We start from the raw sequence: 16666 nt of genomic DNA, 5'->3' as shown, positions 1-16666 counted from the left end.
TAAGAACTGCCACAGGAGAGGAAGACCCAGAGTTACCTCTGCTGCAGCGGATAAGTTCATTAGAGTTAACAGCCTCAGAAATTGCAGCCCAAATAAATGCTTCACAGAGTTCAAGAAACAGACACATCTCAACATCAACTGTTCAGAGGAGACTGCGTGAATAGACCGGTGGAAATTTGTCCGTTGGTCTGATTTTGGTTCCAACCACCGTGTCTTTGTGAGATGCAGAGTAGTTGAATGGATGATCTCCATGTGTGGTTCCCACTGTGAAGCATGGAGGAGGAGATCTGATGGTGTGGGGGTGTTTTGCTGGTGACACTGATTTATTTACAATTCAATGCACACTTAACCAGCAATACTAGCACAGCATTATGCAGCGATACGCCATCACATCTGGTTTGCTCTTAGTAGGACTATCATTTGTTTTTCAACAAGGCAATGACCCAACACACCTCCAGGCTGTTTAATGGCTATTTGACCAAGAAGGAGAGTGATGGATTGCATCATCAGATGACCTGGCCTCCACAATCACCTGACGTCACCCCAATTGAGATGGTTTATGATGAGTTGGACCGCAGAGTGAAGGAAAGCAGCCAACAAGCTCTGTATAATGACACAGGGCGAGACCCAGATGCAGACACAGGAGGCAGATGGTTTGAGTCACTGATATTTATTGAAATACAAGGGGCAGGCATTGAGCAGATCAGGGACAGGCAGAAGTTCATAAACCAGGTCAGCAGCCAAAAAGTACAGTGGGGGCAGGCTCAAGGTCAAGGCAGGCTGAATGGTCAGGCAAGCGGGCTCAGTGTCAGGGCAGGAAGCCCGGGTCGGAACCGGGAGGGCTAGATAAACAGAGACTAGGTAAGCCTGACAAGATGAAGTGGCAACAGACATACAGAGAATACAGGTAAAAATACACTGGGGATAATGAGAAAGATGGGCAACACCTGGAGGGGGGTGGAGACAAGCACAAACAAAGACAGGTGAAACAGATCAGGGTGTGACAGTACCCCCCCCCATCCCACCCCCTTGGGGGCTCCTACCTGGTTGACCAGGGTGCTGGCGGTGGAAGTTGGCATTGTCGGCCGGGTCCAGGATGTCCTTAGCGGGGACCCAGCACCTCTCTTCTGGGCCATGGGTACTGGGACCCCTTCCCCAAGGTCGAACCTTCAGGAGGCGTCTCACTGTGTATGCCGGATGGCCGAAGATGAGACGGAGGAGGGGTGGGCCTGGAAACAGGAGACAAAGGACAGTGAGACAAGGGCTTAATCCTGGACACGTGAAAAGTGGGATGTATACGGGGCAACAGAAGACTAACAGCAGTGGAACTAAGGAGATGGTTAAAGGACCAATAAAGCAGGGGGAAAGTTTACTGGACTCCACCCAGAGGGGCAGGTCCCGCGTAGACAGCCATACCTTCTGCTCGAGACGATAGCGGAGAGCCAGAGTCTAGTGGCAGTCCGTTTGTCGACGATACCTGGAGGTGGCCATGAGAAGAGCAGACTGAGCTTGCTTCCAGGTACGCCGACAGCGGCAGACGAACAATTGGGCCGAGGGTATGTTGACCTCTTCTTTTGCTCTGGGAAGAGCGGAGATGATATCCCATGGAGCATTCAAAGGGTGAAAACCCAGTGGCTGTGCAGGGAAGAGTGTTCCGGGCTTACTCCAGCCACACAAGTTGCTGACTCCAGGTGTTGGTTGAGATGAGGCACCTAAGCGCAGTCACCAGGTCTTGAGCTTGCCCCGGAGCTTGCCGTTCTGAGCACATATTGTGCATGCTGCAACGAAGGCTGAGACGTCAGGAACAATAGTGGGCCACCAGAAGCGTTATCGGAGGAAGGCCAGGGTTCGACGGGAGCTGGGATGGCAGGTGAACTTGGAGGAATGAGCCCATTCCAGAACATGAGCTCGGGCCGAATCAGGGACAAATATTCAGTTAGCAGGGCCCCTCCCAGGGGTGCCTTGCGACCCAGGCTCTCGATTCCACAGACAACTGTAGCTGCCAGATATGAGGTAGGGAGGATGGTCTCAGAGTCAGGCGGTGTGGCAGCGGAGCGATACAGTTGAGAGAGAGCGTCCGGCTTCACATTCTTGGACCCTGGCCTTCAGGAAATGGTGACGTTGAACCTGGTGAATAACAGGGCCCGACAGACCTGCCTAGAATTAAGGCACTTGGCGGTGCGGATATATTCTAGATTCTTATGATCGGTCCACACCAATAATGGATGTTCAGCCCCTTCCAGCCAGTGCCTCCACTCCTCCAAAGCCATCTTGACTGCCACCTGCGGCAGGGTGGCCTAGTCGGTTAGAGCGTTGGGCTAGTAACCAGAAGGTTGCAAGTTCAAACCACCGAGCTGACAAGATACAAATCTGTCATTCTGCCCCTGAACAGGCAGTTAACCCACTGTTCCTAGGCTGTCATTGAAAACAAGAATTTGTTCTTAACTGACTTGCCTAGTTAAATAATGGTACAAAAAAAGTTCCTAATTTCCAACTTCATAGTTTCTCTCAGCAGGGTTGAGATGATGGGCCAGGAAAGCACAGGGATGTAGCTTTTGGTCCTGGGCATAACGCTGGGACAGGACGGCCCCCACTCCAACGTCAGAAGCGTCGACCTCAACCACGAACTGACGGGATGGATCCGGATGGATGAAGATGGGGGGCTGTAGTAAAATGAGACTTGAGGTCCAAAAATGCAATGTAAACGGCATCTTGGGTGAAGTGAGTACAGAACGGGCTCCAACCCAGGATAGAACCAGTGGGCCGGTTAATAACGGGGTTGTGCCTCTGGAGCCATGAAAATCCTTAAACAACAGGAACATTGGGAGATTCAATGAGAAGAAGCTGATCACTGGGATTGCCCACTACACGCAGGTTAATGGGCACTATGAGTGTACTATGAGTGATACTGCCTATGTTATGTCCGTCCAGTGCTCTGGCATCCATGGGAACGGAGAGGGGTTGTGAGGAGACACCCAGCTCTGATACCAGAGTAACATCCATAAAACTCTCATCAGCTCCAGAGTCAATGAGCACCTGGAGAGATTTAGACCGGTCACCCCACCGCAGGATAACATGGAAGAGAATACGAGTAATGTGAGTTAGAAAACTCCTAGTATAGCTCACCACGGTACTCTTATCTAGCTGACGAGTCTGGTCTTTTACTGGATAGGTATATTTGTAATGCCCTGTAGCACCACAATACAGGAAACTGTTGGAGTTAAGCCTCTGTAGTTGTTTCTAGCTCTGCCCTGTTGCGTACGCACTGTAGAAAACCATTCACTTGTTCCCGATGATTCCCCAGGGGACTCGGGTGACTTCAGATCCTCTCAGGCATACAGGCATCAGAGACTTCCAGGTTCTTGGGGGGCCAGCCGACAGCTGCGGACAAGTGGGGCCGAAAACAGACCTCTCCCTCCTGCGCTCCCGTAGACGTCCATCAAAACTTATGGTTAAGGCTATGATGGAGTTGAGGTCCAGGGGTAACTCCCGAGCAGCGAGTTCATCTTTGATCTCCTCGGATAGTCCATGAAGAAAGGTACCGAACAGAAACTCTGGGTTTCAGGCGCTCTCGGCGGCCAACATGCGAAAGTCTACTGCGTAGTCTTCCACACTACAGGGTTATGATGTAATCAAAGTAGCTTTCGGGCCGCCTCTCTCCCGGAGAATCGAATACCTTCTTCACCTCCTCCATGAAATCCTCCAAACGAAGGCAAATGGCGGACTGTTGCTCTCAAACCGCCGTAGCCCAGAGAGCACTCTACCAGACATGAGCGTTATTAGATCCACTATTCTCAAACGGTGAGGGCTGCAGCACAAAGATAAGGGAGCACTGGGAAAGAAATGCCTGGCAGGTTCCAGGGTCCCCAACATAGATGGTAAGCGGTTCCCGGGAAGCCGGGGTAGGCTGTACAAAATCATGACTGGCAGGGGAATTACTGCACGTCCGGGAGGTCTCCATTGTGGCATGCTGCCTGATAGATAGTCCACAGATTTGCTCTAGTAACGTTTTGAAACCCTGGTCATGGCATCCCGACAGCGCATGGAGACTTTGCACAAGGCTCTGAAGTAAGGCCTCCTGTTTTTCAATGGTGTCTCCCTGCAAGGAGACAGCGTTGTGGAGCCGGTCCGAGTCTGCTGGGTCAGTAATGGGCAGTTCGTACTATAACGACACAGGGCGAAATGCAGACAGGGTAGGCAGATGGTTCGAGACTCTGATATATTTTTTTAATACAAGGGGCAGGCAATGAGCAGGTCGGGGACAGGCAGAAGTTCATAAAGCAGGTCAGAGTCAGAAAGGTACAGTGGTGGCAGACAGGCTCAAGGTCAAGGCAGGCTGAGTGGTCAGGGCTCGGTGTCAGGGCAGGCAGAACGGGTCAGAACCAGGAAAACTAGGAAAACAGGAGCACGGAAAAACATGCTGGTAAGCTTGACAAGACTAACTGGCAACAGACAAACGGAGGTAAAATACACTGGGGATAATGAAGAAGGTGGGCGACACCTGGAAGGGGTGGAGACAAGCATAAAGATAGGTGAAACAGATCAGGGTGTGAAATGCTCAGCATATGTGGGCCCTCATTCAAAACGGTTGGAAAAGCATTCCAGATGAAGCTGGTTGAGCACCCGGAGAGTGGGCAAGAGTGGGCAAAGCTTTCATCAAGGCAAAGGGTGGATACTTTTAAGAATCTCAAATATGAAATATATTTTGATTTGTTTAACACTTTTTTGGTTACTACATGATTCCATGTGTGTTATTTCATAGTGATGTCTTCATTATAATTCTACAATGTAGAAAATAGTCAAAATAAAGAAACACACTTGAATAAGTAGGTGTGTCCAAACTTTTGTCTGGTACTGTATATAACAGTAAATTAACATTTAACACAGGGCACATGTGGAATTTATGCTTCCACATTGCATTTAGCCAGTTTATGATGGCTCTATATGCCATTCCCAGGCAATGGTGCTCGTTCTGCTGGAAGTAGCTTCCATTCCTCATGCTGTGTAGTGATGCTTTACTCATACTAAGTTCCCCCTTTCTCTTGCAGTGACCCCAACCAGCCAGTCCCCCAGGATACCAAGTTCATCCACACCAAGCCTAACCGCTTCGAGGAGGTGGCGTGGACGCGCTACAACCAGAAGGACCAGTTGTACCTCCACATTGGCCTGAAACCCCGAGTCAAGGAGCACTACCGAGCCAACAAGGTTAACCTGTGGCTGGAGCTGGTGCCCCACCTCCACAGCCTGAACGAGGTCACCCAGATCATCTCCACCACTACCAAGGTCCCCCCACCAGAGGTCACCCCGAGGACACCAAAGAAGATCCCTGTCAACACCAAGAGGCCTAACCCCACTCCCTTCCCCACCGAGACCCAGGACAGTCAGAACCAGCCCTTCCTGGTGGACCAGAGGGACTACTCCACAGAGCTGAGCGTCACCATTGCCGTGGGCGCCTCGCTGCTCTTCCTCAACATCCTGGCCTTTGCGGCGCTCTACTACAAGAAGGACAAGCGGCGGCACGACGTTCACCGGCGCTGCAGCCCCCAGCGCAACACGACCAACGACCTGGCGCACACGCAGGAGGAGGAGATCATGTCCCTGCAGATGAAACACACAGATCTGGACCACGAGTGTGACGCCATGCACCCACACAAGGTGGTTCTGAGAACTGCCTGCCCGCCAGACTACACGCTAGCCATGCGACGCTCTCCTGACGACATCCCCCTCATGACCCCAAACACGATCACCATGATCCCCAACACCATGCAGGGCCGCCAGTCCTTGCACAACTTCAACACCTTCCCCAGTAGTGGACAGAACAACACCCTGCCTCACCCACACTCACACTCCACCACAAGGGTATAGCCGGACGGACGGACGCTGACACACACAGCACACGCCAGAGCTCACACCCAGCCTGAATCAAACGGATGTGGAATAACTTCTACTCCTGTGAATATATGAAAGGAATATAGGAATGTTGCTGGGACTGGAGAAAAATTTCATTTTATATAAAAGAAGATATGATTAAAAGTACAAAAATATTTCAAATGAAAAAAGGAATAAAGAGAAGGATAATTTTTATTTCTGGTATTGCAACAAAACAAGGTCAACTTTTCCAGCTATAGATATCGGCTTCGGAATTTTATATACGATTGCTTGATCCTGTTATCATGGAAAAGAGAGAAACCTCAGTGGAGCCTCAGAGGAGTAGCAGGGCCGCTTTGTAAATGAAAGAAAACATATTGTTTTCCTGAGGCATCAAACTGTAGATGACTCTTTCTGGAGCCAAGATGAGATGCCGCTTAACCAATTTAGGCATGTGTTACTCTACAAGTAGAGGCAGTGTAAGATATGACAAAAACTATCTAGAGAGAGGGGGAAAACTCTTAAAGAATATGCACAATGTAGACATTTTTTAAATGTCTTGGATTCTTTTCATCAATTTATTTTTGGGGAACAGTTTTATTGTATAGAACCTATTTACATATCTAGATATGTACACAAAGCACCAATGCTGTTTAAGTCCTTCTTGGGCGTCAATACCGCAAATCTGCCAGCAGAACAAAAAAAGGGGGATCCACTGGCTTTCTGGCAGATACAGCTTCATCACACAAGTGCTGTCTATACCGAGAGCTGGAGGACAAAGGATACTGGATATTTTTAGCACGACGCGCATGACAATTTATCTGCTTGATGGCTGTTCTGCTGATTAAGTCATAATTAAGAATACTTTTCATCCCCATTGGATTGGTTTGAAGGAACACTACTGATTAGCTTACAAATCCATAGGACTTTGGGAATGGTCACATGGGTGAAGGTCATGGGTCATAATTGGGGACAGCAGGGGAGGGTTGGCTTATGGTAACTACAGTACATACACAATAGCTTGAATGAACATGGGTATAAGGACATAGTTTTGTACAATTTGTGTTGGTACAACTTTTTGATAGTGGTGAATCACTCGCTGTTTGGGATCCCAATGGAGGGACCTTTCATTGTACTCTTTTAGTTTGGATCAATGTTCTTTGCTATTATACATATTGGGTTTCTTATCACCACTCTTGACTAGTTCAAGACCACTTTAATGTAGAAAAGTAATTACCTGCACTGTTGATTTTTTTGGGGGGGGTTCGTATGAATGATTCCTGAGCACAAAGCGTGCCCAGGGCTATGAAGAAGGGAAGGTGAAGACTAGGAAATAGTAGAACCTCTTGGCTGCATAGATTTTCTTTCCTCCTATTATCCTTTCATAGAGTATGTTCCGTAGCGCTGTTTAAAGATTAATGCGTATAAATGTGTAATTGAAGCGAGGAGGCCCTCCGCTGACATGGTTGATTAGGGGTTCCTCTCATCCTGTCGTCCCTGCAACTCAACACAGAGAGAGAAAGAGAAAGCGAGAGAGATTCAGGAACTCCCATGGTACACCTCTCCCAGGCAGGGAACAGTGATCAGTCAGATTCTTGCTCACTGCAGTAGTTTGCTATCACCCTCGTCTCTCACAGAGTGAAATGCCATTTGCCTCTGTTTTAAAATTTTCTACTGAAGATGCTGTACTGTATCATATCAGAGTTTCTGGACTTTTAGTTCTCCTTTTTCTTTAGCATGGTTTACACATGCCTTGGTGTCACATTGTACATGCCTGTCGGCATGTTACCATCACTGTCCAGCTAGCCCCAGTTAGTGTTCCTGCCCTCGCAGTGCTAGAGTGCAACTTCCCTCTACCAGCTAGCGCAGGCAAGTGGAGTAATAATGTGTCATACAAATACAAAACCAGAGTGAATAGCTTAAAGGAGGAAGCCACTGAGGGGAAAATAGTTTTCTCTAAACAGACAAAAGGCCTACTGTACTCAAGCAGAGAGTGGAGACGACAAATACATTAGTAAGAGAAGACTCATAAGTAAGACATAAAATAGTAAGAAACATTATATCACTCCCATTTTCCTGTGTAATAAAAGCCTGGACATTCGCTCCACCTCCTTTACTTACTGGGGCTCTATAGTCATTCAAAGTAAAAACAGACACTTCCAAACAATGAGCTGTAGACAAGGTGTAGCTTTTTGGGGGGAGGTGAACATAAATTATAACAAAACCTTCACGTGTCCCAAAACTAACACCCAAGCAGTTTCACCAGTCTGTATTACAGTGCTGTGACCTCTTAACAAGGCTGGAGAAATGACAGTTAAACATGTAATTGCGAATTAAACATGTAATTGCACTATGGATAAATGATCAAGTAATATTGGAGAGGTAGCAGGTGAGGAGAATGCTAAAGAAACACTTACTTTAGCACGCATAAGCCAGCCCCCCCTCCCTCTCCCTGGATTGTAAACAGAGTTAGAAATGAGCCAACCTGTACTACTCTTCTCTCCCATCCTCCTTCCCTCCCATAACAGCTCACTCTGTACACCCCCCATTTTCAATTAGGTATTAATATGGATAGTTGCTGCTCACTGTACTCTCTCTCCATCATGCTCACTCAGAGTGGTGTTAAAATTGTATGAGCCAGTGGTGAAGGAGAGCTTTTCCAAATTTTCATGCAGGACTTCTAGAAGGTAAGAGAAAGAAGGGGGGGGTACCTGAAGCTATAATGTGACCATGTGGCTCATGCCTAACCTGTGTTACCCAGTCCTGGACAGAGGAGGGTCAAGCATTGTGAATGAATGTAATGCAACGAGTGCCATTTTATATAAAACGCTTCTCAACATCTTTGAGATCTATGAAGATCTATCAAAGGGTGATCGCTCTTTCAAAATGTCTGTGAAAAGGGCACTATGTGAGTGGGTATGGCAGTTGTATTGTAGATTATTTGTCACTTGTCTTTCTTTCTGGTTAAATAGTAATTACTCTTCTGGAGCACAATAAATGATTTTAATAAGCTGAATTAGCATTGCTGCAACTCTTTTCTCCCCCGTTATGTTTGTTCAATAGGCTGATTTGATTATATTGCAGAGTAGACACTCACAGTTAAAGAATGCTTGACTGAACTGTACTTCAAACAAGCCTGTAGTCACTCACTTGTCTGTCGGTCTGTCACACACTGTTGGGTTCCTTTGCTGTATAGGACTTCATGTGTCCTAGACCTAGACTGAAAACAACATCTCAGACAGTGGACTTTTACATGGCTTAAGTAACCAAATGAATACAACCAACAATATGGAAAAACACATTACTTTTCTATATATATATATATATATATATATATGAAGGGTAATGTACACACCAAACCTACCCTTACTGTTTTCACATTGGTTATACCACAGACATTCAGCTAATGCGAGTCACAATTTGTTTTGTATACACCGTGTATCATCTTTTACAAATAACAGAAGTCCCAGATACAACATCCCCTCAAACCATAATGTAATATAAAAAGTATCAGGGGAAGGTTTCTCAGTTGCTACCTGCTAGGAAAAAGTACAAAGGCTTTAGACAGTGCCATTCTTTTCCGGCATACTGTATTTCCATCGATCCTGTACACCTGTCACTCCTCCTAACTTGTTGTACATTTTATGAACTTCAAATTTGATTGTTGAACACTGAAAGAGGAGCAAATGTCATTGCCGGTAGAGGTGTCCTCCCTTCCATTTTCTCAGTCAGCGTGTGAGGAAAAATAAAATGCAGCTAGTTAGGCTTCAATATCAAAGTATTTCATTTTATAAATACTTTAGAAAAAGGATATACCTTATTGTTTTTATCTGACATTGTCAACTCCTTTGCTTTGAATGAAGTAAAAAATACCTCTGTCTGGTATTTATTAAGAACCTGAAAATCATATACTACAGAATACCAATGTTAAACAAATTTAGACAAAGCAGCTACCAACCACACCTATGTTTGTTGCATTTGTAAATGACAAGTGGGTGGCATTTATGTGAATTTTTCTGTAAATAATGCTTTATTATAGCTTACTAATACAAGTGATAATGGCATCCCATCATTTCAGCTGCTGCATTTTATAAGGTATCTTACAAGGTGCCAAATCCAAACACAAGACCTTCAATGTCATCCATATACAACCTATAGTGGTGATCTGTAAAGATGTAATAAAGCCATTTGTCATTCTAAAACAATCTGGACAGTTATATCATTTCCCCTGTTTGAGACCTGAAATAATGTCACTCTCACACTTCCTGATCATAGGAAAACATTTTTGTGTACATTTTCTTTTCTGATTCAACAGAATAGAGGACAATCTGTCTTATTCTATAGTAGTATTTGCATGCTTTCACTAATTTTAGCTCTTTATGTACTAATTGGCCTTTTAAAGCAATCAACAATGTCTAATGGTTTATTTTTTTGCAGGTTTTGACTGTTTCAGTTGTTGTTTTAAAGTGACAGATATGAAAGATGAGTAATTAAATTGATTTTCACTGCTGTGCTTTCTGTGGTCTGTTGGGGCTGTGTCATGGAGGTGTCAATGGTATATTGTCCTCTTATCTGTACAAATCACAAACATATTTGGCATTTTCCTTTCATGGTAATAGGAAATAATTAGAGACTCGTCCACTTTGGAAATGGTGACATTTCTACTTGTTGGCAGCGATTAATAACTAATTATATCACCGCCTGACTTCGACATTTGCTAGCAGGCAAGAGAATCTGCCTTGAGACTGAGAGGGGAACAAACAGAGAGTTGTTTATCGCACATGGTTTTGACCAAGGGCACAGATGCTCCTGTCAAAGAGCTGCTCAAATCCTGTTTGATAAGTGTTTGTCATTTCCCATTATGAAGTATTTCGCAACATCAAACACTATTGCCTCTGATAACCATTCTTTCATTTACCAGCACTGTTTGATCTATTTGCTTTCTCATCCCTGGGCCATTTCTTGCAAGCCTTTTATAACATTAGATAATTCCTATGTACTTAAGCAATGTTTTGTAAATAAAACCATTGCAGAACATTGTACTACCTATAGCACAGTAGCATATTTTGTGAAATAGATTGAATAGATTGAACCCTGTAAAAAGTGCAATGCAATATGCTCTGAGAGTTGGGAAAACCATACCGAAGAGTTGAACTATACCAACCCGTATGTATGTTCCAGATTTGAATGACTGTGGGGAAATAGTTTGTGTCACATTTAAGTTTGAATTGTTGGTTACAAATGGAGGTTCAACAGCAAATCAGCTACACTTCAATCATGATGCCCCCCTTTTTCGAGTACAAGGGAGTCACTACCATTAAACATACACTTCTATGTGACCCTGTGCAACTGACTCTGTCAATAGACAATGTACTTTGCATTATTGGTGGTTGGTTCTCTTTGGAAACTTCAAAATAAAGTTAACAGCCTCCTGCCTCCAAACCCATTTTATTTATAATGTAAGGCATCTGTTTGTCTTCAGTGACTTAAGTTTGCGTGTGAAGATCCATGGCTTTCATATCATAAATAAGTAGTATCTTATTTTTTAACTTGTTCAGACTGTTGTCCTCCTGTGTTCTGTGAGTCTTCCTATTTTTTACTTACGGAATCTTACACTGAAATAGTTGAGGTCAAATATTACTAAGGCTGTGCGATAAGGCCAAAATATTACATCATATATTTTTCATTTTTGACAGTATTTTATTTTTTGGAACATGTTTTATGAGTAATGCTTGATTCTAGGATGCCAACAAATTCATTCTAAGTGGTTTTAATGGGCTTTCTTCATTCTGATTGTTTTAAACTCAAACTAGGACAAAACTGACAGTGTTATAGTCCAATTTGTAGAACTTTTCATTTATTAAGCACTATATCAAAATATTGTTATAGACTGTATTGTAAAACTCCATACCAGTATGTGAATCCATACCGGTATACCCTATATCACCCGGCCCGGGCCTAAAAATTACAAAGCCGTAGTATGCATTATCTGGTGTATGGTATTACATACAATGTGCTACATGCAAAGACCTACAAGCTCAAATCAAAGTTTATTTGTCATGTGCGCCGAATTCAACAGGTGTATTCAGTGAAATGCTTACTTACAGGCTCTAACCAATAGTGCAAAAAAAGGTGTGTGTAAAGTAAAGTAAAGAAATAAAACAACAGTAAAAAGACATTTAAAAATAAGAGTAGCAAGGCTATATACAGACACCGGTTAGTCGGGCTTATTGAGGTAGTATGTACATGTAAATATGGTTAAAGTGACTATGCATATATGATGAACAGAGAGTAGCAGTAGCATAAAAAGAGTGGTTGGTGGGTGGAGGGACACAATGCAGATAGCCCGGTTAGCCAATATGCGGGAGCACTGGTTTGTCAGGCCAATTTAAAAAAAAAAAAAAATTTAAACTAGGCAAGTCAGTTAAGAACAAATACTTATTTTCAATGACGGCCTGGGAACAGTGGGTTAACTGCCTGTTCAGGGGCAGAACGACAGATTTGTACCTTGTTAGCTCGAGGGTTTGAACTTGCAACCTTCCGGTTACTAGTCCAACGCTCTAACCACTAGGCTACCCTGCCGCCCAATTGAGGTACTATGTACATGAATGTATAGTTAAAGTGACTATGCAGATAAACAGAGAGTAGCAGCAGCATAAAAGAGGGGTTGCAAATAGTCTGGGTAACCATTTGGTTACCCGTTCACAAGTCTTATGGCTAAGGGGTAAAAACCTTTTTGTCCTAGACTTGGCACACCGGTACCGCTTGCCATGCGGTAGTAGAGAGAACAGTCTATGACTGGGGAGGCTGGGGTCTTTGACAATTTTTAGGGCCTTCCTCTGACACCGCCTGGTATAGAGGTCCTGGATGGCAGGCATCTTTGCCCCAGTGATGTACTGGGCCGTACACACTACCCTCTGTAGTGCCTTGCGGTCGGAGGCCGAGCAATTGCCGTACCAGGCAGTGATGCAACTGATCAAGATGCAGCTGTAGAACCTTTTGAGGATCTCAGGACCCATGCCAAATGTTTTTAGTTTCCTGAGGGGAATAGGCTTTGTCACGCCCTCTTCACGACTGTCTTGGTGTGTTTGGACCATTCTAATTTGTTGTTGATGTGGACACCAAGGAATTTGAAGCTCTCAACCTGCTCCACTACAGCCCCATCGATGAGAATGGGGACGTGCTCGGTGCTCCTTTTCCTGTAGTCCACAATCATCTTAGTCTTGGTTACGTTGAGGGATAGGTTGTTATTCTGGCACCCGGCCAGGTCTCTGACCTCCTCCCTACAGGCTGTCTCGTCGTTGTCGGTGATCAGACCTACCACTGTTGTGTCGTCTGAAAACTTAATGATGGTGTTGGAGTCGTGCCTGGCCATGCAGTCGTGGGTGAACAGGGAGTACAGGAGGGGACTGAGCACGCACCCCTGGGGAGCTCCAATGTTGAGGATCAGCGTGGCAGATGTGTTGCTACCTACCCTCACCACCTGGGGTTGGCCCGTCAGGAAGTCCAGGATCCAGTTGCAGAGAGAGGTGTTTAGTCCCAGGTTCCATAACTTAGTGATGAGTTTTGAGGGTACTATGGTGTTGAAAGCTGAGCTGTATTCAATGAATAGCATTCTCACATAGGTGTTCCTTTTGTCTGGGTGGGAAAGGGCAGTGTGGAGTGCAATAGAGATTGCATCATCTGTGGATCTGTTTGGGCGGTATGCAAATTGGAGTGGGTCTAGGGTTTCTGTGATAATGGTGTTGATGTGAACCATTACCAGCCTTTCAAAGCACTTCATGGCTACGGACGTGAGTGCTACGGGTCTGTAGTCATTTAGGCAGGTTGCCTTTGTGTTCTTGGGCACAGGGACTATGGTGGTCTGCTTGAAGCATGTTGGTATTACAGACTCAATCAGGGACATGTTGAAAATGTCAGTGAAGACACCTGCCAGTTGGTCAGCACATGCCCGGAGCACATGTCCTGGTAATCTGTCTGGCCCCGCATCCTTATGTATGTTGACCTGTTTAAAGGTCTTACTCACGTCGGCTACAGAGAGCGTGATCACACAGTCATCCGGGACAGCTGATGCTCTCATGCATGCCTCAGTGTTGCTTGCCTCGAAGCAAGCATAGAAGTGATTTAGCTCGTCTGGTAGGCTCGTGTCACTGGACAGCTCGCGGCTGTGCTTCCCTTTGTTGTCTGTAATAGTTTACAAGCCCTGCCACATCCGACGAGTGTCGGAGCCGGTGTAGTATGATTCAATCTTAGCCCTGTATTGACGCTTTGCCTGTTTGATGCTTCGTTGCAGGGCATAGCGGGACTTCTTGTAAGGTTAGGTAAGCAATCATATAAGATTTTTTCATATCAGATCTTTTTCGAAGCTGATCTGGTGAAGTGAAAAAAATACCAGAATTGGGCTGCCTCTCTAAAGTCAAGAACTTGTTCTTTTCAAGGCAGATACCTGCACCTCTTTTAATCTACAGTAGGTTAATATGGGGTAACTAAGACAATGTCCAATTGCTGAAAAAAGTTTGGTAAAAATGTGGTATGTGGATGATGGTCATGCTTAGGCAAACAAACTATGAAGGGAAATAAGTGGTTACTTAATGACAAAAAAAGGGGGGTACATTGGCCCCTGAAGATTGTGTTTTATACATTTTATTTTGAAAATGTTTAGTAATTAACTCTTATGAAAGTGAAGTCTCTGTATCTTGTTCTAATTAAATAAATGAAATATTGAAACAAAATGTCATTTGTAATATTCATGCAAGGTTCAGCTAAATCATTTTTTTGCCAAATCATGTCCAAATCATCCTAAAGTATATAAAAAAGACCGTAACTCAATGAAGTTGTAGATGATTTGGACATGATTTGGAGGAGATGCTAAATCAGGTACCATTGCCTAGAAGTTGCCTCAATGGAGGGGGTGGGGGTCGGGGGGGGTTCTATAAATTTTTATACATTTAAAAATATTAGATTAACTTCTCAGAATCGTTTTGGTAGAGTGACCTACATTTTTTGGATGAGACAGATACAAAGTTTAGTTGAGCAAGAGTCGTTGCAGAAAGGGAAAGAAACATTGGTGTCATAAAGTGGTTTCTGTGAGAATTATGTCGGGGGTGGCAGTTACCCCGAGGGGGCTATTTACCCCACGTTACCCTACAACTGAACATGCATATGCTTGATCAAACATTTGCTCATAATTTGAAATTGAACTTGAACATCTCCATGAGTCTTGAAAACCTGGACTTCAATATTGGTGATTCAACTACAACCCTGATATGGCACCTGCTGGAATCATATACCACACTTAGTTGTGAACATTAGCTTTCTTTGACTTTGATCTCAATTCAGTTCAACCTGCATTGCTCTATTTATGCAGTATCTCACAGTATACCTATTTCCATGTTGTTAAACAAAGTTAAATAATTTTGGACACAATATCTGTACTCCAGTACATGTTTTCCGTTTTTAGAATAATGTCTCTATTCAATCCGTATCGCAAATATTCTGGGTTACATCGTGATTGAAATTTAAAAGCATTGTTCCCGTGTTTAGCGGAGAGCACAATCACGGTAAACACTGCATATGTCAACTCAATCGGAAATGAAATTTACATTTCTATCACGTAATCTGCAACGTGTCAGCAATACAGATTAAATAGATGCCTGAGACACGTGTGTGTACAGGGAGAAGTTTGTTAATTATACTGCATTAACATTGCTGGAGCAGGTGCAATGGCCCTTTACCATGCTTTCCCTGGCTAACAATGTCCAATCAGAGCTTCTTAAAATGTCCTTCTGAAATATCTAGAAATGTGAGTGTTTAATTGTTTATTGTCAGGTGTCAACATTCATGAATGTACTTCAGTGTCTTTTTAACTGAACAGCTCAAATCTAACACCATATGGTCTGTCTGTCTGCCTGCCTGTCTGTTTTCTGTCTGACTTTCTCTGGTGTAATGAGAACAGCTCAACATTTCATGAGAGAATGTCATACAGAGACAAGAGGACTGAGCATGGGGGAATTATTTAAAGTCAGGCAGTATCCTCAGATACCCTCAGACACAATGTTCCCTTCGCTGTACAGCTCAGTATACGTGTTCCAGGCTGCACCAGAAGATGGACGGCCTACTTCTCAGGCATCTCGGACATTTTGTTACAATCTGTGTAGTCTTTCTCATCCCCTGCTTCCCCTCCTTGTAAAGCCCTTCTCTACCTCTGTTCCTCGAGTTTATTTATGAAATGCTGTGATAGAAAAGTACAGTACATGCTCAACATAAAATGTAACATTGCTGACAGCCTATTAGGTCAGCAAGGGTGATTCTGGTTTGTTTTCTTATACAATGAACATAGTATATTGACAGAAAGCCAAAGGAAGAGCCTGCAATCTAAGGGTGGAGTGTATCCAGTCATACCATTGTGCCAACTGAGAGTCTAGTGAGAGTCCTTCATTTGAAAATGTAACAAGGATACCCTGTCTTACAACTTCCTCAGTCCACAAAATGATTTCATCCTTTACAGAAACCTTGGCCAATACTGTAGTTGTGGATGAAAGTTTCCAGATCTCCCCTCCGTTTGATAACACCTGAAGACAGAGTGGGGTGACATGGATGTAGTGGATGATAAAAGAGGATTCATTTTGTTCTTTGGCGGAAAATTTATTGAGGTGTCGTGTCTGAGTGAATGTTTTTTTTATGCCTCTGAAAAATTACTCATGAGCTGCAGACAGGAAATTTGAAATGTGGGATTTTGTTTCTTCTGATATTTCTATCATGTGTCAACAGCCTCTTTGGTAAAAATCTGTGGCAGGGC

General features: G+C 44.2%; 1 protein-coding gene across 3 annotated transcripts in view; it reads left to right on the top strand.

Annotated features, from left to right (window-relative positions):
• The window catches only part of LOC123996923 (neuroligin-1-like), a 277027-nt gene extending 268143 nt beyond the window's left edge, over window positions 1–8884 (top strand). For all 3 annotated transcript variants that reach the window (XM_046300769.1, XM_046300767.1, XM_046300768.1), the window contains one exon: window positions 5049–8884. In XM_046300769.1, the coding sequence (XP_046156725.1) occupies window positions 5049–5865 (817 nt within the window). In that variant the 3' untranslated portion in view covers window positions 5866–8884. The remainder of the gene's footprint in view (window positions 1–5048) is intronic.
• The last annotated feature ends 7782 nt before the right edge of the window (window positions 8885–16666 follow it).

This window comes from Oncorhynchus gorbuscha, linkage group LG15, assembly GCF_021184085.1.
Source record: "Oncorhynchus gorbuscha isolate QuinsamMale2020 ecotype Even-year linkage group LG15, OgorEven_v1.0, whole genome shotgun sequence".
NCBI lineage: Eukaryota > Metazoa > Chordata > Actinopteri > Salmoniformes > Salmonidae > Oncorhynchus > Oncorhynchus gorbuscha.
The sequence above is the reverse complement of the archived record's forward strand: the minus strand, read 5'-3'. Positions and strand labels throughout refer to the sequence as shown.